Source organism: Bradysia coprophila, unplaced genomic scaffold (genome assembly GCF_014529535.1).
Source record: "Bradysia coprophila strain Holo2 unplaced genomic scaffold, BU_Bcop_v1 contig_235, whole genome shotgun sequence".
NCBI lineage: Eukaryota > Metazoa > Arthropoda > Insecta > Diptera > Sciaridae > Bradysia > Bradysia coprophila.
In genome coordinates, this window is record NW_023503496.1 from 858,998 (window position 1) to 879,365 (window position 20,368).

Genomic DNA, 20,368 nt, shown 5'->3' on the forward strand with positions numbered 1-20,368 from the left:
AACATACGAAAATGAATTCACCTGAAAGTTTTGATCCGAAATTTCTCTGATCCGCTGAGGGTCTGCATTACCTTCAGTGTTTATATACTTTGGATCGACCACACCTGTTCTGTCATTGGTTTTACCAGTGTGTTTGAATGAGTGGAGCAGCTGGTTAAATTAACAATTCTACAATGTTTTGATATCATTAACCTATTACGGACATTAGTATTAAATGATAAGCTCTGACTATTGGTCTGTTCCAAGGTTATGTCAGCCATAACCTAAAAATTATTGTTGACTAAATGTTCGCTGAAAACCTTGAGGTTATGACTCTGTGTATGCTCTCGTTTGTTTTCCGTTTGTCAAAAATCGTTTTTACGATGGATCAAATGCGATCTCATAAAATACATGCCCAAATAAATGAAGTAGAAGATTCGAAATCAATCTCTTCAAAATATTTAGATCAAGTGAAGTAATAGATTCGACAGTAAACGTCTGTGAGAGGTGTGCGTAATTGTTTGCGCAATTTCGATTCTTACTTCCAAGTAAACTGTCTGAGAATAAACTGGATGAATTGAATAAGAAAAAGTCCAAACTATGCATACCCCTCTGTATGTAAACGATTACCGTATCATGAGCAGAGGATCAAGAAGCCTGAAGTCTTGTCAAGAATTTCCTTCCATTTCGAATCACTGTGATATGTTAGAAAAATAATTCCTTGTACTGCTACAGAAACAAAGTAGCCGGGGTCCTTCAGAGATAGTTGTCTCACAATTTTTAGAGAATCGAAAATTCCCCAACAAGAAGGAAAATGGTTAAGGATTACTATGCCATTCTGAACATTCCCGAGAACTCATCTCCACAGGAAATTTTGGAGGCGTAAGTCTGATGCATTAAAATTTGGTTTGCCATATGAACAATTCTACCAATTTTGCCCGATCAGCTACAAAGTGTACGCCACAAAATCTCATCCGCAAAATCCATCCGAAGATGTAGGCCATCTGCCGGAATTAAGCAAATCAAAAATTTGGCAATTGGTGAACGAGGCTTACGATGTTCTCAGTAATTCATTCACGTTCCCTTTGGCTGTACAAGCTTGTTTTAACATCAATGTGCTATTCTGTCTATGTTAGGCAATCCAGAAACAAAAGACATATTTGACCGTTACGGTGAAGATGGTCTGTTATCCGGCACCACCTATCACGAACCGTATGTGTATCGCGGAGATCCAATGAAAACTTACAAGTAAAAGCTGCTATTTAATTGAGTGGGTATCAGTTCTGAATATGACTGTTGTTCGCAGTGACACCTTCGCCTTCGAGAGTCCAAAGACCAAAGACGCAAACCTGGAAATTACTCTGCCATTGGACATAACAGAAGTGTATCACGGAACTGTTAAAGTCGTGCAAATACTACGCCGTAATTACGATGCCATTCGAAAGAAATCTGTGCTGCAAGAGCACAGATTGATTATTCCGATACAGCCGGGAGTGACGACTGGAACAAAGTATTTGTTTCGCGAAGAGGGCGATCAAGGTCCGGATGCAATTCCAGCGGATGTTATTTTCAAAGTAAAAGACATGGAGAATGGGACCTACCGAAGGGATGGTTCCGATTTGCATATGAACTGTCCGATTGAGCTTATTGATGCGTTGTGCGGCTTTCGACAACCGGTGCCCATTCGCACCTTAGATGATCGGACGTTTAACATAATGCTAACTGGAGTGGTTGGGTGAGACTTGTTTTATTAGAAAATTGATTTTCTGATGGCATAGCACTGAACCAAGCACGAGAACTGATTTTTTTTTAACTGGGAAATCGTCCCCTCCTTTCATATATAAAATTGTGTCAGCGACGCAGTTGCATAGTACCAACCTTACAAACTTAATTTACATGCGAAACTTTGACTACTGAGTCGCAGCTGTACCTTGCAAATTCTGTTCATATGCTTGACTCGGTGCTATTCTGATGGGGATCATCGATTTTAATGTTGATCCGTTGCGATCATAGGCCAAGTTATGTGAAACAAATACCGAATGAGGGCCTACCGATGGAAGATAATTGTGAAAAGAGAGGAGATCTGTACATTCACTTCAATAGTAAGTGCATCCATTCCGTTCGTTTCTCTTCGATTTATTTCGTGTGTCAGTGAGATAATGCTTAAAAACTGATTTTGCATCGCTGAACTTGTCACCGAGAATAGAGTAACAGGTGGATCTGAATGAATTTCCATTCCAGTTAAGTTTCCTGCTGAAATTCCAGTACCAGTGAAAAAAGAGCTAAGAAAACTACTCGAACAATTGCCACAGTAATCATCAAAGAGAAAGACGCCGCCTTTTTGCTCAAAATTTTAATTTTAATTTTTCATTTTAACAATTCATTCGTTTATGCTGTGATCAAATTCATGTTTTGTGCAATAATTCATGAGCTCGTAGAGTCGTTTTCTTCGAAAATCCTTTTCCACATTTACAGGTGAATGGCCATTGTCCTGGGAGCGAAAAGAAATTGGAAAATGTCAGGCAAATTACGTCATTCAAAAGCTTACAAACTCTCAGCTAGAGGCCAAAAATCTGATTAGTCAAAATTGACTTTACCCTGTTTGTTCTATTAGGCAATGGGTCCATATGGACAGGTTTTAGATTTTTGACACTATGCTTCCTTCTCCCCGCCCATTTTTAAACTAACTGTCACGCAAACGGAGAAGTAAGCAAAACCAAGGAAGTGCGGGAATCCCTTAAAGTTTAGTGCACCGATCGTGAGAAATTTCGGAAATGCTTGGAAAATAGACCCACGCAAAATGCTTTCAGAATGATTGACAGTCAGCACTACTTTTTAGGCACATTTTCATGTATTTTGCATGGTGTCACAAACTGTGTACTAGCCCTCACTTCGGGCAGACATATTTACGGAAACAACTCTATTTTAAACGGTATATTGTTAAGGCTAGTATACAGTCCGTGGGACCGTATGGAATGCTTGAAAAATGTCTGAAAAATAAACGTTCACATCGGGTTTACATCAAACATGACAGTATTTGACAGATGGCGCATACATTTACTGTCATCATTCTGCAAGCATTTTTCACGAACTGTGTACTCTCATCTTTATGATTAAGATAGCATACCGAAGACCGGTTAATTACTGGTCATTGAATGGTCTCATCATAACAGTCCATTCAATGAGAAAATGCGACTACACAGAGAGCACTAATTCTACATTCCCTAAAAAATTTGTTGAAGGTCCACCTACCAGTATGCTTGTAATAATGACCTCTTAAGTCTCCAGGAGTTGAGAAAGATTTAGGGCAAAGCATGCACTTGTGCGGTTTATTCTGAAACGATGGTAGTGTAAGAAAAATGTTAGTTAATTAGACTTAGTGATGTAATGCACTGTCTAAACCATGGTAACTATAGTGTAGTCCGAATCAGATGTGGCACGAAAGTTTGACAACAAACGCCATCTCATCCCTTCGTCAACCTGTTACAGATGGCTGTCATCTGTTATCAACAACGACAGTGATAATAAACGACAAGCACTGACTTATATAGCAAAAAGCATGTTCAAAACGATTGAAGTAAAAGATTTCTGAAAATATTCGATCAAATGAAGTAATAGATCAGATAGTAAAACTGTTCATATGCTTTCCGTCTGTGACAGGTTAAAACCAAAAAATGGAATAGAAACTCCGGCCATCTGTTGTGAGATAGGGAAAATATTTTTGTGAAATACAAGTAAATCGTAGTCAACCATTTTAAAAGAAGATGTCACTGGCATCGAACTTATGTGCTACACCGCGCGTCTGAATGGCATTACATCCACACTATAATTACCTTGGTCTAAACACACATACCTTATAGTGTGTCATCCTATGATAGTACAAATTTGAGCTGGCTGTAAACGATTTACCGCAAACCAGACACAAGTGGGGTTTCTCACCGCTGTGAATCCTTGAATGTGTATTCAACGACGACGATGTGCTGAACCGTTTATCACATATCACACAAAGATGAGGCCGTTCTCCTAGAAAATTGAATGATTCCGAACATGCGGAGGGAATGAATTTTCACACAATAATACAAACCTGTATGAACGCGAGAGTGTCGTTTCAGCAGCGAGGGTCGATCGAATTTCTTCGAGCACACCTCACACATGAGCAACATTTTGCCGGAACGTTTTCGTCTGCAATAAATTGGTGGTGGCTTGGACTGCAATTGAAGTTGCTCATCCGATTGGTTCGGTTTGGGAAGCGATAGATCTAGTGGAAATTCTTGAATTTGATTCATCGTTATGCACACACACACAAGGTGTTGACAGCAACTCAACTACTTTTTGAAAACTGAAAATGATTTCAGTCCGTTGGTGGGTGAACGTTGGTTCGAAGGATACCAACACGGTTTGAAATTTAGCAAAATCATACAGCACTACAACGATTGAAAGGAAATGAAATATATTGGAATTTAACAAGTTCGACGGTATGGTGCTTGAGTGTAACAGAGTGTGGCTCATTTTTGATTATTTCAATGTGCGTACAGGATGGTCGTGTCGAGGAAATGTGCTGACTGATGACTAACTTATATCTTAAATATTGAAGGGTGCGACGCGTAGCGGAAAAAATATCGTCACCAGATGTGTACGAGGTGTACGAATCATACATGGAAAGTAAGGACTTTTGGGAGGTGCGGGAAAACAGGTAAAACAAGGAAATCACGCTGTTGGGAACGTAAAACAGAGGTAAACAACATAAAATAATGTTTTTTTTATGTCGGGTCTCAAAACAGTCGGCGTATTTGCTGTTTCCCGTTGAAAAAACGCGGGAAACATATCTTGTGCTATATGTCAAATGAAAGGTATCGACGACATTAATCAGAATTATTTAGTTTTAGGAAAAACTGGTTGTTGTTTTGCCAATTTTTTTACTAGTTTTTTAAGCATATCTCTGGATGTTTTCGCCCAAAATTGGTGTGCGATATGTCAAATGAAAGGTGTACTTTTTAAGAACATCGGGTTTGTACAACAGTAGCTATTGGCGAGAAAGCAACATATGGTCTAGTGTCCTACTTTTACTGTTTTCCCGCACCTCCTTGGCGATTGTGAAAATCGCTAGTACTATATAGATCTCTTCGTTTGGTGAAACTGATGACGGAAACGTGAGGAATGGTGGGGAAAAAGTGTGCAAATTAATCGAAACCAACTTCACAATTTTACGTAGTAATGAATAAGTGAGTGCGTCCAATTCTTTGAAATGAATGCAAATGAACTAAATACGGGGAATTCCCATAGAAGCAAAGTTGGTTGTCATTAGTTTGCACACAAAACCGAACCGTCGATCGTCACGTCAGTGGTCATTTTAGTGATCTATATGTGCAGTGCAAGTTGCAAATTCTCCCTGAAAATTGCTAAACTTAGATATTTTCGGAGAACGCGAAGTAAAATCTCTCTCAAACATGCCAGAATTTCAGATTTGTCAAAATATTCCGGAAGCACTTGATTACAATTTTCTCTACTTTGACATACTTGACAGATGTGACATTAAAAAAAAGTCGTCAACAAAGTGAATAATTTTTGACTTGTTACAGGACATCGCAATGTCGTCATTTCCGTATCAAAATTCAAATTCACGCCGTAAGTGCAGTCGAAATTCAAAATGGAAAGTGCTGAGGTCTTTCTAACGTAGCGTCATTTTCATGCACTGAAGCGTTGAAATGTATTTTCCAGTTCACTTTTTCATCACGTTCACTTAAAATTCAAATTTTAGGCACACTTACGGCGTGAATTGTGAAGTTAAGGCCAGTTCATGGTCGCATATATCGCAAAAATGTATGCGAGTACGAACTGGCCTTAACGTATCCTTCGATCACTACCCTCTCTAGCAACCAAACTACTTTGATTAAGATGGTGAAAGAATCAAGTAGCCTTTGGAATTTACATCTACTTTACAGCCTATTCAGTCAAAATGTAGAATAGTGTTTGTAGAATACAAAGAAATAAGGTGTCAATTTGATACAGGGAGCTGAGAGTTTGTTTGCTAGAGCTAGTATTGCTTCGATTTATGACTTTAATGTTGGATGAAACATCGACACCCTGTGAACTTACCCGTACGTATTATCGCGTTTCTAAAATAAGCTGCCACCCTCCAGCCTAATTTCTTACACATCAATATTAATCCATTCATCAATTCTTATGCCTATCTCATCGTTAAATTTACTTACCGTTTACAATTTTTTCGATGTATATTGACTGTGTGGCAGGAAATTTTGATTTATGCGAAAGGTCGTCGTGACTATGCAAAAAAATAATTTTCCTTTCGTTTCTTTTTATTGTCGATGCTTTCCCACATAAAACCAATCAATTCGTGAAGCATGAGAATTATGTGCGAAAATTTGGATTTTCTTTTGCATTCATGGGATGTATGTAAATCGTAGAGGGAATGCGTTTTCATGTTGCATCTCAATATTGTACGGTGTATGCGACAAATTATTATTGCACTAGTACAACCAAGACCAAGGCAAGGTTCTGAAAGAACAGGTTCAGACACCCACGAAGGCGGGTGACACACAAATTTTGACAAATAGATGCTTTTTATTGAACAGACTCATTTCAGATTGTTTGAAATGTCAACTTAAAGAAAAAAAAAGTTTTTATCAAGTTCACATTTCAAACAATCTGTATTGAGTATGTTCAATAAAAAGCATCTTTTTATCAAAATTTGTGTGTCACCGCCTTTGTGATCAACTCAGAGGTGTCTTAACCTGTTCTTTCGGAACTTTGGACCAAGGTTCTAATTCTAAAAGAACAGGTTTAGACACTCACGAAAGCGTATGACAAATTGTTAAACACACTCATTGTGTGAGAAATCGACTTGAAAAAACAATTATTATTTTTTGTCAAGTTGAATTCGTCATATAAACTTTCATCACAAACCTAGTTGGCGCCACAGAACATTTTTAATGCAACCGCCTTCATGATCAGCTCAACCTGTTCATTTCATTCGGTCATTTCATATTTTGAGAAGAAAAACCCAAACCATCGAGGATTCGAAGGTCGCAAAAAAAGGACACACTGAAGGATTTCAGAAACGTAGTTTCCGGGACTCTTTGCATTCTACTGATATTCTCAATAACTCACAAGTGACATTTTCCTTATACAAAATGTTCGCAGCCCTTTCTACCATAACACCAATAAGTTTGACGTCGTTCATACTAAAGACTCTAGAAAAATTGGTAGACAGGTATTTACGAGATGGGGCCCTCCAACAATTCACTATCCATGCGAACCAACACGCATATCAACCTAGCAAATCAGCTGAAAGCGCCCTTCATCAAATCGCAAGCACAGTGGAAAAAGCTCTACACAACAACCAGTACGCACTAGGCGGTCTCATCGATTTATCCAATGCGTTTAGTAATGTCATATTCTTGTCGATAACTAAAGCATGTAGTGATCATGGCGTAGACAATACTACATCCAGCTGGATTTATGCAATGTTAAGTAGCAGAGTAGTTACATCTAAGTTAGGAACTTCCACAGTTAAAGTTCTCACGTGTAAAGGCTGCCCACAAGGAGGAGTACTCCCTCCTCTTCTATACATTATGGTAAAGGATAGTCTATTGTCAGTCTTAAACGACTCGGGTTACTTTTCAGTAAGTTTTGCAGACGATCTCACCATTATCATTGTCGGACTGTTTGTCAGCACTCTTTGTGAGCTCATGCAATCGGCCTTCCGACTAATTGAACGCTGGTGCGCGAATCATGGTCAGGAAATTAACGCCGATAAAACACAACTAATCCTATTCACAAATAAAACGAAAATAGAGGGGTTTAAGGCACCCAAAATCTGTGGTAAAGAAATTGAACTATCACCATGGGTGAAGATTTTAGGTCTAACATTCGACCCAAAAATGAACTTCAATATGCATATAAATCATAGATCCAGTAAAGCCATAGCCTCTCTATGGACAACTCGAGCTGCATGTGGTAAAAACTGGGGCCTTAGCCCGAAAGTATTGCTATGGATTTACATTGCAGTTGTACGTCCTATGCTCACATATGCAGCATTTATCTGGTGGCCTCGATGCCACATCGGCACTGTCCAAAAGAAGCTAAAAAAAAATTCAAAGGCTTGCACTTATAGGTATCACAGGAACAATGAAAACAACACCCACGGCTGCCCTAGAAGCCCTCTTGAACCTCGCTCCTCTCCATATTCATGTGGAAGGAGTGGCTAGAGCAACGTGTCTCAGACTTCATCAATCATCGCTGCTTAAATACGCTAATTACGGACACACAAATCTCTGGAATATTATGTTAAAAGAATCACCGTCGTTCCTTATGCCACACGATAAAATTAAGCCTGCATTCAGATTCGACAGATCTTTCAAAATAGTATTCCCGTCCAGGGAAGAATGGACCCAAAATAAGGTTTTACCACCCTCCATCAACTTTTCGTGGTTCTCGGACGGGTCAAAATTTTCCAACCGATCCGGTTCAGGCATCTACTGCCCACAATCTAAGGTATCTAAATCCTTCACACTAGGTAGCACTGCCCCCATTTTCCACGCGGAAACTTTCGGCATCGAACAATGCTCCAAACTCATGCTAGAAGATAATACAAATAGCAAAGACATCTGGTTCTGCTCCGACAGCCAAAGTGCACTACAGGCTATCGGGGCAAATAAAATAAACTCAGCCCTCGTCCTGGATTGCTCCGATAACCTTAATCGTCTTGCTACCACCAATTCGGTCACTCTTGCATGGGTCCCAGGACATAGTGATATCATCGGTAATGAACTAGCCGATCGTCTGGCTAAAATCGGAGCAACAGCCTCATTTATGGGACCCGAACCCATACTTAAAGCAGCGCCATCTTATTTTAAAAACTTTTTAAAAAATTGGGTGCAAATCTTCTTTAAAAACCACTGGTCAGCTGTTAAGAACGCTTCATTCGCAAAAGAAAGCATTAAGATTAACCCTAAAAACTCAAAATACATTATCTCTCTAAGCAGAAGAAACATTAGAAGAATCACAACTGCGTTAACAGGACACAGCGGTCTCAACAAACACTTATTTACAATGGGCGTGGTGGATGACCCTCATTGTCCCAACTGCGGCGATGTCGAGACAATGGAGCACTACCTGTGCAAGTGCCCGGCGTACATTACAGCCCGATCGAAATCATTTGGCGCGTATATCCTGCCTCACAATAACATCTGGAGTCTATCTCCTCAAAGCATCCTGGACTTTCTCAATCAAACTACTGGATTGTAGATAGTCCGGCGTGGGTACGCACAACAGGCCCACTAGAGGCTTAGGTGCCAGGGTATTTACCCTACCCACTTACACTAACTAACTAACTAACACTAAACTGTTTCCTAGCAGCCCAATTGTAATGCGATTTCAGCTCAGTTGAAATTTCCAAGGTTGTATATGAGGAGGTTACGCCGATCGCTATTTTTCACTGTAAACCATATCGCAAAGAAAAAAAGAACATGGGGGCTCGGCTATCGGTAACTCTAACTGCATTTCAGTACAAAATTTCAACTGAACTGAAATTGCGCTACATTTTTGTATGAAAATTACGGCAAAGCTCAGTGGTTTTTGTTATAACCTCCTAATATACAACCTTAAGCTTGACACTCCCTTTCATACAAATACGTCTTGGTACAGAATTTTTCGAAGTAGTTTCTCATCGGCAGTGCCTGGCAACTATACAACATTTCCAGTCAATGCACTGCAAACATGACTGGTACTCTAATTAGAGTCCTGAAACTGGACAGTGTGTCAAACAAATTTTTACACTAACGAGAAGAGAGCTACGCTTTTCCTTCGGCAGAGACTATCCATAGACATTTAACGTGGAAATTCAGCTTCTGTGCTAGGTACATTGCCGTCAACCCAAGCATTGGACGAGATTTATTATCTTCTTTCGAATGAGAATAAAAAACGATAGTGAATGTTTTCCCCTGATTCTCCTGAATCAGGCCAGTTTACATGGTTCTGGATAAATAGAGTGGGGTAATTTTTGTTAAGAATAGAAGTCACTCCATGGGTGGAATTTGTGTCATGTACAGGTACAAATTTTTACACTGTAAAATTGAATTTTTTCTTACAAAATCGTACTCTATTTGACAGCTGTCATTAGTAGCTTTTTTGTAAACAAAAGTCGAAATTGGAATTTTCTAAAAAATTTATTTTAAAAAGTTAGAAACTAAAATAAATTAAAACATTTTTGCAGTCGACTCTAAAAACACGTTCCTTATTTTTGGACCGGTCCAATTTCATTATTTCCATTACAAAATATTTTTGGATTCAGATGCTCCATTTCATAAACCAAATTTTGAGATATTTTTCGGCTACTCGCAACTTGATCAGCTTCATCAAACCTAGTCTTTAAATCTCTTTTCTTCATCTTATACAACCATCTAAAACGAAAGAAGAGGAACGCATTTGATCCAAGTAATGTATACGAGAATAAGCTACTACAAATCTGCGCTAATTCAAGGGATGCTACTGTCGGGTGAATTCGAGTGCAGCGTAAGTTCACTTCATTGTAGCACTTTCGATTTCAATAGCAGTGTTGAAATACTTTCCCAACGTTCCTGCTATCGTATTCACCAAATTACATCGATTCTATTGAAATCGCAAGCGCTACACCGTACGAACTGTGGAGCTGCAGAAATTTATGTGTTTCGCTGAGTTTGCATTACCTACGACACGATAAGAACTTACAGAAAAATGAACACCGTCGGTGATAGCAGCGCCGAACCGGCAAAGAAGAATGCACCCGGAAATGTGTGTATTGTAGCCTTATACATAAATGCATACATTGGCATGTAAACCAGTGGCATCAGCGCTTCAGCTGCACCAATCAACGAGTTTACTTTTCCCAGTTCATCTTTTTCCACCAATTTGGTCGCAATCGATCTCATTGCGGTAAAGGATGTTCCGCTCAATATTTCGACTAACGGACCTGTACAAAATGGATTCTCTTTAGTTGTTTTACGGACGCAACGGTCAGTACATTGCAAACACTTGCCTAAATACAATTGCCACTCGGTCACAGCGAATGCATAAATGAAGCTGGACAATATTTTGGACACGCTCGCCATTATGCCAATGAAGGCGTCATCGATCTTCAATTTGTGTGAAAATACTCCCACAGCGAAAATCGTTCCTGCAATTATGAATTGCATCTTAGCCAAACCATGAGCTTAGTTCGAATCTTCTTTGTTCAAATTACCTAACAACCCAGTGACAGTTCCATACGCCGAGAAGAGACTAAACTCAATTTCGCTCCAGTTAAATTTGTACCGTGTGTACAGGTAAAACACCGACATTTCACCATACACCGGTCCAATGACAACCATCAGTGACACCATCAACAAAATTACTCGCAGACGTCTTTTGTTCGGTCCAGACTTAAGAGCTACCTTAAATGTGTCCACCACATGCTTCGTGTCAAAGAAGTCCGCAACCAGTGATTTTCGTGTCACTTCATCTGTTTCGCTGAATTCTTTCGGTTTCGTTGGAGCACGTGCTTCTCGAACACACGTTAGCCCGTACACAATGGCGATGATATAGAGAGTGGCTGACAGAGAGAAGATGCCATAAAATCCAACTAGCCTGTTTGGAACGGTCGTTATTGGGGATTAGATCATTGAGTCATATACTTTCCAATTGATTGCTGACCTTAGTAAGATTCCGCTGAATGCCGTTCCAATAGGGATTCCTAATGTGAAACATAAGTTTGCTATGCCAATTCTCACGGTTCGACTTTCTTCTGTAGTTACATCACCCATGTAGCTAAACACTCCCATTAGCATGGTGAACCAACCGCCTTTGAAAATTAAATTCCTTCAATCAGCGCCAAAATTCAAATATTTTTACATTGACAGTTGATTTAGCAACTGTCAAAGGCTTAAAAAACAGAGAAATGACAACATATGAAGGCTGGGCCGCCTGGTAGAGAACAATAACAATGTGACGATAGTTCGTTTCGATCGGAGAAGATTCTCTCGAAAATCCATTTTGGCACCATTCTCCTCCATAGAAACCAAATGTTTAGGCTGCACAACTATCGTATTTTGCCATTTCTCAGGTTGACGTTTTATTTCAAATTCGAAGTGAGTCATTACCGGAAAGTCCAGGAAACAGCGCATCTGTTATACCGACCACTTCCACACTAGCGCTTTTAAAGTACGTGCAACATATCAGACCTAACACAGTTATCAATTCGCCAAATATTGGCATCAAAATGCACGGCAACCTTCGTCCATGCCTAAAACCATATATTGAAATTGCAGCAGTTGTCTCACTGTCCAATTCAAACCATTTACCTGTCACTCCAAGCTCCGTAAAAAAGGATCATCATGCAGGGTACCGCACTCTGAACTATAGACTTCCAAGCAGTCATACCAGCAACAACCTGTTGCACCATTTTCTCCTCGCTAAAATTTGAAAATTTTTCGGTTAGTTGAACATTTCTTATTTCTGTTTGAGGTCAATTTATACTTTGTGAAGTTGGCTGCTTCTCTTCGAGTCAGCGCATCGCATGTTTGAGTCGAATAAGCGAGATTCACACGACAAGCTCTTTCCAGGCATAAGTTTTGAGTCGCTAGATTCGCTAAGACACTTGATCAAAGCAAAAAAAATTGTTAAAAACATGGCCACTGTTGAATGTTCAGGCTAAGGGAGTATCTAGATTTTTTTTGCAATGCAAACATTCTGTAGGTCATCTAAATGGCAGGATCTTACTTTCGGGTGTGTTTTTGTGAAGCTCCATCTGTTTGTCGATATTTAACCTATGGTTTCAAACTGATGAAACGTGGTGTGCAAGGTTCTGAAAGAACAGTATAAGAAACTCACGAAGGCTGGTGAAATCAGATTTGTTAAACGCACTCATTTCATTGTAAAAAGTCAACTTGAAAACAGTCATTTTTTTTTGTTCAGGTGAAATTGGCATATAAAGTTTGTCAAACCTAGTTGGCACTACAGAAAAATTTTGTTTCCACCACCTTCGTGATCAACTCGAAAGTTTCTTAACCTGTTCTTTCAGAACCTTGGTGGTGTGTACCAAGCAAGATAGATAGTAGTGTGAAGGTTATGACATTCAGACACGCGACCTAGCTCATTAGTTCGATGCTAATGACACTTTTTACATTTTTTTGTTTTTAACGCATGGATGGCTTTTTTATCGCACAGATGACATTACCTCCACACTATATCTACCTTGGAAAGAACACGCACGCTCCCACTCTGCGAGAAACGATTCTTTTATTTCTTTGATGGCTGAGTAGAATAGATTGAATGTTGTCAGCGTATAGCGCTGTCACTCTAATGAATCCCAAATCTCTTGTAACGTTACCTTCCCTGTCTACATACTTTGGATGTCATAATAACATTGTCATATGCAACTGAAAACACCATCTCAAACACACAAATTTCAGACATTTCAACTAATGCACCTTCGTTCGACTATACTATAATGACTTCTTAGCGAGCTTCTTAATTGAATATTTGTTTAAAATTAAATTACCATCCAACGACGTAGCAGGCTAGCATTGGTTCAACTGTGATATTATTGCGAACATACAACAATTTTTTGGACCAAGTGAGGGTTTTCCAGTTGTCCAAATTTCCATTTTCATCGATTTGATGTGTCATTTGAGGAAATCTGTTTTGAGAAAAGTTTTCTTTTTTAAATTTTGACGAGAATATTATTAGCGACATCATTGATAAACTAAGCTTGTTCTAACCAAGGTTATACTGTGTATAAGCGAGGAGTTTGTTCCGATCGCTGGGGCCGTTCTCACAAAGAATCCACTGAACTGTGCTGTAATTTTCCTACAAAATTGTATGGAATTTTTGCCACAGTGAAATAATAGCGTTCGGCGTAACCTCCTTACATATAACCTTGGTTCTTCCTCTTAAGTCGGATGCAACAAGAGTGCTATGAAGTAAACAGCCTCGATGAAGTGGGTATAGCATTGGCCACTCTTCGATAGTCATACACTCTAATATCAGGGTTCAATATCAATCCGAAACGAAGACAAGGCAGGCCTCCGACACTTTAAAAATCCTCCTATTTTAGGAGTTTTAGTAGGTTTTTAGTGTTAGGTCTTAGGAGATTTTTAGGAGCTTTCGTGATCATTGTAGAAATGCTGATAAGCCCTTATTTCTTGTTAAAAACTCATATTTTTCCATTTACCATGGCTGTTTCAAAGAAGTCTTTATTACTTGTAACATCCTTCGATTTCCTACGTGCAAAGTATCTATCTCATCATACAGGATCGGAAATGGATCTATCACGAAAATTTCTAGTCTCACCCAAAGTTACCAAAAAGCGCTCAATTTTGGACATAGGTTGTAAAAGAGACGAAAAAGTTGGATTGTCTGATTTGAGATGTTTGTCTCGCCATACAAAAGTTTAAACTTTGACAAATTGTGACGTGGGTATTATATATTACAATTTGATCGAGCTATCGTCACTGTACTCACCGAAAATTTTTAGAACTAAATAAAACCAATGAAACTACAAACATACGTAGAATATACTTTCATTGTATAAAACGAATTCTTAATTTAAAAATGAGTGAGACTCTTCCAAATTGTTTTTTTTTTTGTAAAGAAAATTATGGCACAAAAATCATGTGTATCTGAATCCTGGATAAACCAACAATAACATTTACTGAATTTCCAAAAACGATTGCTTTATTGTGATCTAAAGAGGAGATTCTTTTGAAAAACAGGCAGCCGCAATCGGACGCCTTTTCTAGTGGACTTTTTTATATGTGCCTAGATAGGTATTGGTCCTTAGAAGCCAAAACCACTTACAAAAAAAATCGTCTAAGCTTGTGTGGCTAGTGAGAGTTGAACAAAATCCGAAAATCTCGTAGGCTACGAAACCTACAAGCTCTTGTAGGGTGTCATTAGAAAGGCAATTGCATGTTCTTTCGGGACAGTGAGTTATGAGCAGTAAAAAAAGAGTAATTTCGGCGAACTTCTAAGGGTTCCCGTGCATCCGAAAAGCAACAGAAACACAAAAAAGGATTTCTTCAACTGATGCTGATCTTAGCTTTCAAATAATACCAAACATGCACGTGTACTGTCTCGATGAATATGGTTTTGGAATGAAAATTTGATGCTCAGTATCTCTACTCAAAAAATATTTTTTTGCAGCAACCTTTAGCTGCTGGTTCACTTTTTCGAAATAATTCTATCTTGACCAAAGGTTTCTAGGGCACATGTTAAAAAATTCACTAGAAAATGCGTCTGATTTCGGCAGGTCGTATTTTAAAAGAATCCCTCAGAAGTGAAAAGCGCCGCAGGCGAAACTTTTAAGTTATTTTACTCATCCATTGATTGAATTGATGTTGATCCTGATTTATGAAAGTTTATTGAAATTTATTGAAGTCTCATTTTAGGAGTTTTAGGAGATTTAGGAGGTTTTATGAGGAATTTTGAAATTTTAGGAATTTTAGGGGGTGTGGGAGGTTTTCTGCAATTCATGGCGGAACAAACTATTTATTTGAAATTCGAGATCAACGATCCAACCCTCTTTAGATGCGCAATAATCCCAAAGGCACCAGGCGAGAAAATAGCTATTTGCTATTAGCCCATTCGATTATAAACCAAAAGTTATGAAAGAATTTCGTTACTTCGAAAATCGACTTTTCCATACATTTTCGGAGAGCGGAACGGTTTTTTATGACACAAGCACCTGTACTAGGCAATAGACGATGTTAAAATAAGCATAATTTACCGCTACACCTTATCAAAATATTCTTTAGGTTTTTTTTAAATCAATGAAGGACATTATTTTCAGAGGAAAGTATGACGTCGGACTAGTGCGGTCGTTCATATGTTATAATACATACACTAACGCACTCGCAAAGCTGCGCTTACGTCATTAGTTGTTCGTCTATTTACGTACCAACATAAAAAAACGAAAATATTTAAATTGCTGATTTAAAATACTAATTCACTCAAGAGATGTGTAAGATTGTGTATTTAAGAGTCAATTTGCCAATTCTTCAGCCAAATTTTCAATTTTTGAAACAAGCTATCCCCGATATTATTGAGTTATAGCTCATTCGATTTGTCGTTCAATTCTAGCGAGGGGGTGTCTGCCATTTTTTTTCAAAAAAATCTATTTTGAGTGTAATGTGTCTAAATGTCATATGATGTCAGAGGGTGGTCAAAACATTCTTTTAGCATTTACTTGAGGAAGGAGAAACACAAAAAGTTGAAACTTTGTGGGATTGTTGGCCTATCCACGGCCGACAGTTTGAGCCCACTCTGACGTCCGCACTCACCACCCATGGCCAGTCATCAGTCAAAGTATGGTCAACTTTCAAATAGTACGGAATCTCTTCAACATCATTATTCTGATGGGCCATCTACATATTATGGTAGCTGGCTTCAGCCACCATAACATATCAAAATTCCACCACAGAAGTTTGATGTTGCAGGAATTGCGGACCATTTGAAAAAAAGTTGACCTTTACGGCTGGTATAAACGAGAAAATTTGAACCAAATTCTTGTCCAAAGTAGTTTTTTTTTTATTAGTAACGTGTCTGGGGGACAACTCTAGCCCATAACCGATCGATTCCGAGCGACTCTTTTCGAAAAAAATCTATTTTCACACATTTTTCTCATAGCTGAGCTCTAGAATTTTTTCGGTCAAATTTTTGTTTTACAATTTTTGCGTACAAGTACAGAAAGCGTCACCTACAACGATATCTGTTGTTTTGGAAGTATAAACAAGGACTTGCGTTACTTTTTACTCTTTTAAGGGTTTTTGGCCGATCTATACTACGTCTTAGGTGAAATATTCGATATGCACATGATTGCAAAACCTCTCTAACTTGTTGAATTGCAACAGGTAGAGCATGTATGTAGTTCTGGAGTGCCTAGCAATGGTTTAAAGATAGACTATGTTCACTCTGCATCGCTTCACCATTTCCCTAGACTCAAAGAGGCTTCCCGACTATGAGGAAAATGTGTGAAAATAGATTTTTTTCGAAAAGAGTCGCTCGGAATCGATCGGTTATGGGCTAGAGTTGTCCCCCAGACACGTTACTAATAAAAAAAAAACTACTTTGGACAAGAATTTGGTTCAAATTTTCTCGTTTATACCAGCCGTAAAGGTCAACTTTTTTTCAAATGGTCCGCAATTCCTGCAACATCAAACTTCTGTGATGGAATTTTGATATGTTATGGTGGCTGAAGCCAGCTACCATAATATGTAGATGGCCCATCAGAATAATGATGTTGAAGAGATTCCGTACTATTTGAAAGTTGACCATACTTTGACTGATGACTGGCCATGGGTGGTGAGTGCGGACGTCAGAGTGGGCTCAAACTGTCGGCCGTGGATAGGCCAACAATCCCACAAAGTTTCAACTTTTTGTGTTTCTCCTTCCTCAAGTAAATGCTAAAAGAATGTTTTGACCACCCTCTGACATCATATGACATTTAGACACATTACACTCAAAATAGATTTTTTTGAAAAAAATGGCAGACACCCCCTCGCTAGAATTGAACGACGAATCGAATGAGCTATAACTCAATAATATCGGGGATAGCTTGTTTTCCAAGTGGTCGAAAAATTGGCAAATTGACTCTTAAGGGTTTTGAAACCTGAATAACAATAATAAAATATTTCCAGAAGACCATGCAAGTTGTCTATTTCGAGAATTATAAGCCGAACGAAGTGATTTTCGTCCCCGAAGCATGAAAAGTTTATTTTCAAACATAGAGACCAATCCGTTACCATATGAATCATTGATTAAATTCGCCTGCACCACATTATCGATGCGAAACAGCCGCATAATGCATGTTAGTCGTTGCATAAATCAAGGCGTTTAAGACAAAAGAATTGTCCACCATCAGTACTCATGATTTGAATAAGAAATTTATGTGCGGTACATGATCACGGAAACACACAATTCGTTTATTGTTATGATATACATGCTAAGAATGGATTTCGATCATGAATACCAAATGGGACGAAAACCATCCAATATCAATAAACCTGTACAGAGACCTCGACAGTGACTAACCATAAAGTCATACGAATTATGGGAGCCAGAAAAGATAAATGTTTTCGAAAATGAAATCGGTTCGGATTTGTTCCATATATTACTTGAGAAATTTAGGACTGAGCGTGAGCATGCACTTCACAACGAGCTTGCACTTACTTCACTGCATTCTTTTCGCATAATAAGAACTGTAATTTTCATATATTTCCCTTACACACTCATTTTATATAGTTCACCTCGTCCATTATCAAGACTTTTGATTCACTTATGCAGATATCAATACGACTGCATCATTCTAGCTGTGGATGGATGCAGTAGTCCTACAGAAAGATTCTTTTTACTTACTTTGAGTTCACTTCACAAACACAATTGTTGCAACAATTAATCAAATCACGAGATTAAAAGCGACCAAATATTATAGTCCCAGTCGGTCGGCGGAACTTTTCAGTGTGACTGGGTTACGTATCGTTTTTGAAGTCACAAATGTAAATGATAAATTGTTCGATAAAATTAACAAATATAAAAGCGATAGTTTCGTCGGCGGGTATTCCCTCTGCGAACATTTTACTTATTAGCATGTATGAGATGTGTGCAAAGCACTCTTAGGAATTGTTTTTAGGCTTTTTTTTCTGTATGATTGTAGATATGATGCAGAATTACAAAAATCATACCTTATACATGCCATACCAGCCTCTTCGTGCCATAACCACTCACTCATCAGTGTAGTTTTTCCCCCTGAAAATCTTCTAAAACTAAAACCATTGAGGCCATTTATTTGTGACATGCAATCCTCAATCTAAGTGACATATCACCGGAGATATCCCGAAAGCCACAGATTGAACCTCCTTCCAAGACCTAATCTGTACTTCGTACAAACCCAAGTACCAATTTTCTACTAATCTATTTTCCAACTATTTTACTCTTACTTTCGACACTAAATGACCTTGCTCTTACATCTTGCTTTACATTATTATGTCGTCATCGTGAACAGTTCTTGCAACATGAGTTAGTCAAAGCACAGTGTTGGTCGATGATTCATTTCATTATTGTGCGGTAACAAGCAAAGTTTGCTCTCGATCACTATCTCTCTGTTTTCATGCATTCGTCACACTACTCAGGGGATTTCTTAGTTTTGTATGAAGTATTGTTGTAAGTTTATAGTTTGATCACCTGGCCGGATTTTCGTGGAAGTATTACAACTTCGAATAAAACAAGGCATCAGAACAGTCGGAGCGTTTGCTGCGACTTAGCCCCGTACGACCCGTAATCCTATTTCGTCCGTAACCATAATACGTCCGTAGCCGTAATACGCCCGGAACCCTAATACGTCTACAACCCTCTAATGCGTCTGTTACCAAAATGCAAGTCAAGTTGGGCATGGTCAAATTTACTGAAAGTGTTCATTTTTAAAATTGCGCATAGCGCAATTACGAAAGCCCGTACGAAGTACCTCTCAAATAAAACCAACAATTTACGATATTATTTTAGAAACCCAAAATTGTTTGCCAACTTTCTATTGGGTATTCAATTATCTCTCAAATGAATCAAAAACTAGCAAAATCGGATGAGATTTACTCGATTTATGTGCAAAAAACACTTAGTGGCGGCCTTAGTCCAAGGGCCCAAATTTGAAACTTTTTTTGCCATCATTCTATTCGTCATTCAATTATCTCTCAAATGAAAGAAAAACTAGCAAAATCGGATCAGATTTACTCGATTTATGTGCAAAAAACACTTAGGGCCGAGTAGCGGCCTTAGTCCAAGGGCCCAAATTTGAAACTTTTTTCGCCACGTTCTTTTCGATATTCAATAACCTTCCATAAAAAACTAAATCTGGCAAATCGGATGAGATTTACTCGATTTATGTGCAAAAAACACTTAGGGCCGAGTAACGACCTTTGAGCCCTCCCAACAAGCTCGCGTTGCATCTTACCCAAAAACAATGTTCAGCAACTTTGTTCTACTCGTCAATACCTTTCATTTGATATATCACAAGCAGCTATTGCGTGCGTATTTCGGTAGATATCGTCGAAAGACTGAAAAACACCTATAGGGCCCTAGCTCTGGAGGGGCCGACCCTACCATGCCCATTTTCGAACTTGACCTTACTTTTGTCGATACCAATCGGGGAAAAAAAGAATTTTGAAAAAAGGTTGTGATTTACTCTAGCTAGAGGGGTCACGGACGGACGGACGGACGGACGGACGGACGGACGGACATTTTTTTTATTGCGGATTCGTCATCTATGAACACAACCAAATGCTTTGCCCTTACTGTCTGCTTCCAATTCGACGTGTTACAAACGGCATATTAATCTTATAAGCCCCCAGTACTTCGTACGGGGCTA

The 20,368-nt window shown here is 38.8% G+C and overlaps 3 protein-coding genes and 1 long non-coding RNA gene across 5 annotated transcripts in view; 2 read left to right on the forward strand and 2 right to left on the reverse strand.

Moving 5' to 3' along the window:
• Positions 1 to 20,368, forward strand: part of LOC119077310 — a 28,678-nt gene that overhangs the window by 4,886 nt on the left and 3,424 nt on the right. Inside the window, exons 3-4 of the long non-coding RNA XR_005087772.1 lie at positions 7,354 to 7,356; positions 16,895 to 16,899. This is a non-coding gene — a long non-coding RNA (uncharacterized LOC119077310). The remainder of the gene's footprint in view (positions 1 to 7,353; positions 7,357 to 16,894; positions 16,900 to 20,368) is intronic.
• On the forward strand, positions 695 to 2,430 carry LOC119077307 (dnaJ homolog subfamily B member 13-like). The gene is made up of 6 exons (XM_037184474.1): positions 695 to 861; positions 926 to 1,044; positions 1,116 to 1,227; positions 1,286 to 1,714; positions 1,993 to 2,081; positions 2,221 to 2,430. The coding sequence occupies exons 1-6, from the start codon at positions 794 to 796 to the stop codon at positions 2,292 to 2,294; spliced, it is 891 nt and encodes a 296-aa protein (XP_037040369.1). The 5' UTR covers positions 695 to 793; the 3' UTR covers positions 2,295 to 2,430.
• Positions 2,337 to 4,346, reverse strand: LOC119077309 (zinc finger protein 239-like). Its single transcript, XM_037184476.1, has 4 exons — positions 4,064 to 4,346; positions 3,833 to 4,002; positions 3,232 to 3,313; positions 2,337 to 2,470 (listed from the first exon to the last, which is right to left on the reverse strand). The coding sequence occupies exons 1-4, from the start codon at positions 4,263 to 4,265 to the stop codon at positions 2,385 to 2,387; spliced, it is 540 nt and encodes a 179-aa protein (XP_037040371.1). The 5' UTR covers positions 4,266 to 4,346; the 3' UTR covers positions 2,337 to 2,384.
• LOC119077306 (solute carrier family 46 member 3-like) lies at positions 10,148 to 18,517 on the reverse strand. 2 transcript variants are annotated; one of them, XM_037184471.1, is made up of 10 exons: positions 18,367 to 18,517; positions 13,514 to 13,651; positions 12,490 to 12,609; positions 12,315 to 12,425; positions 12,114 to 12,256; positions 11,668 to 11,815; positions 11,219 to 11,601; positions 11,015 to 11,152; positions 10,708 to 10,948; positions 10,148 to 10,400 (listed from the first exon to the last, which is right to left on the reverse strand). In XM_037184471.1, the coding sequence occupies exons 2-10, from the start codon at positions 13,639 to 13,641 to the stop codon at positions 10,235 to 10,237; spliced, it is 1,578 nt and encodes a 525-aa protein (XP_037040366.1). In that variant the 5' UTR covers positions 13,642 to 13,651; positions 18,367 to 18,517; the 3' UTR covers positions 10,148 to 10,234. The 2 variants fall into 2 exon arrangements, with proteins under 2 accessions (XP_037040366.1, XP_037040367.1); XM_037184472.1 differs by lacking the exon at positions 13,514 to 13,651 and having other exon boundaries at positions 18,367 to 18,512.

Excerpts from the sequence above, each read along its gene's own strand:
- LOC119077309 (XM_037184476.1), bottom strand. The coding sequence starts at position 4,265 with ATGAATCAAATTCAAGAATTTCCACTAGATCTATCGCTTCCCAAACCG. Across the intron at positions 3,314-3,832 it reads ATAGGATGACACACTATAAG|AATAAACCGCACAAGTGCAT; the intron begins GTATGTGTGTTT and ends CCATCGTTTCAG. Across the intron at positions 2,471-3,231 it reads TCATTATTACAAGCATACTG|GACAATGGCCATTCACCTGT; the intron begins GTAGGTGGACCT and ends TTTCGCTCCCAG.
- LOC119077306 (XM_037184471.1), bottom strand. The coding sequence starts at position 13,641 with ATGACACATCAAATCGATGAAAATGGAAATTTGGACAACTGGAAAACC. Across the intron at positions 12,426-12,489 it reads GAAGCAGCCAACTTCACAAA|CGAGGAGAAAATGGTGCAAC; the intron begins GTATAAATTGAC and ends TTCAAATTTTAG. Across the intron at positions 10,401-10,707 it reads CCGACGGTGTTCATTTTTCT|ATGGTTGTATAAGATGAAGA; the intron begins GTAAGTTCTTAT and ends CTTTCGTTTTAG.
- LOC119077307 (XM_037184474.1), top strand. The coding sequence starts at position 794 with ATGGTTAAGGATTACTATGCCATTCTGAACATTCCCGAGAACTCATCT. Across the intron at positions 1,228-1,285 it reads GATCCAATGAAAACTTACAA|TGACACCTTCGCCTTCGAGA; the intron begins GTAAAAGCTGCT and ends TGTTGTTCGCAG. Across the intron at positions 1,715-1,992 it reads ATGCTAACTGGAGTGGTTGG|GCCAAGTTATGTGAAACAAA; the intron begins GTGAGACTTGTT and ends TTGCGATCATAG.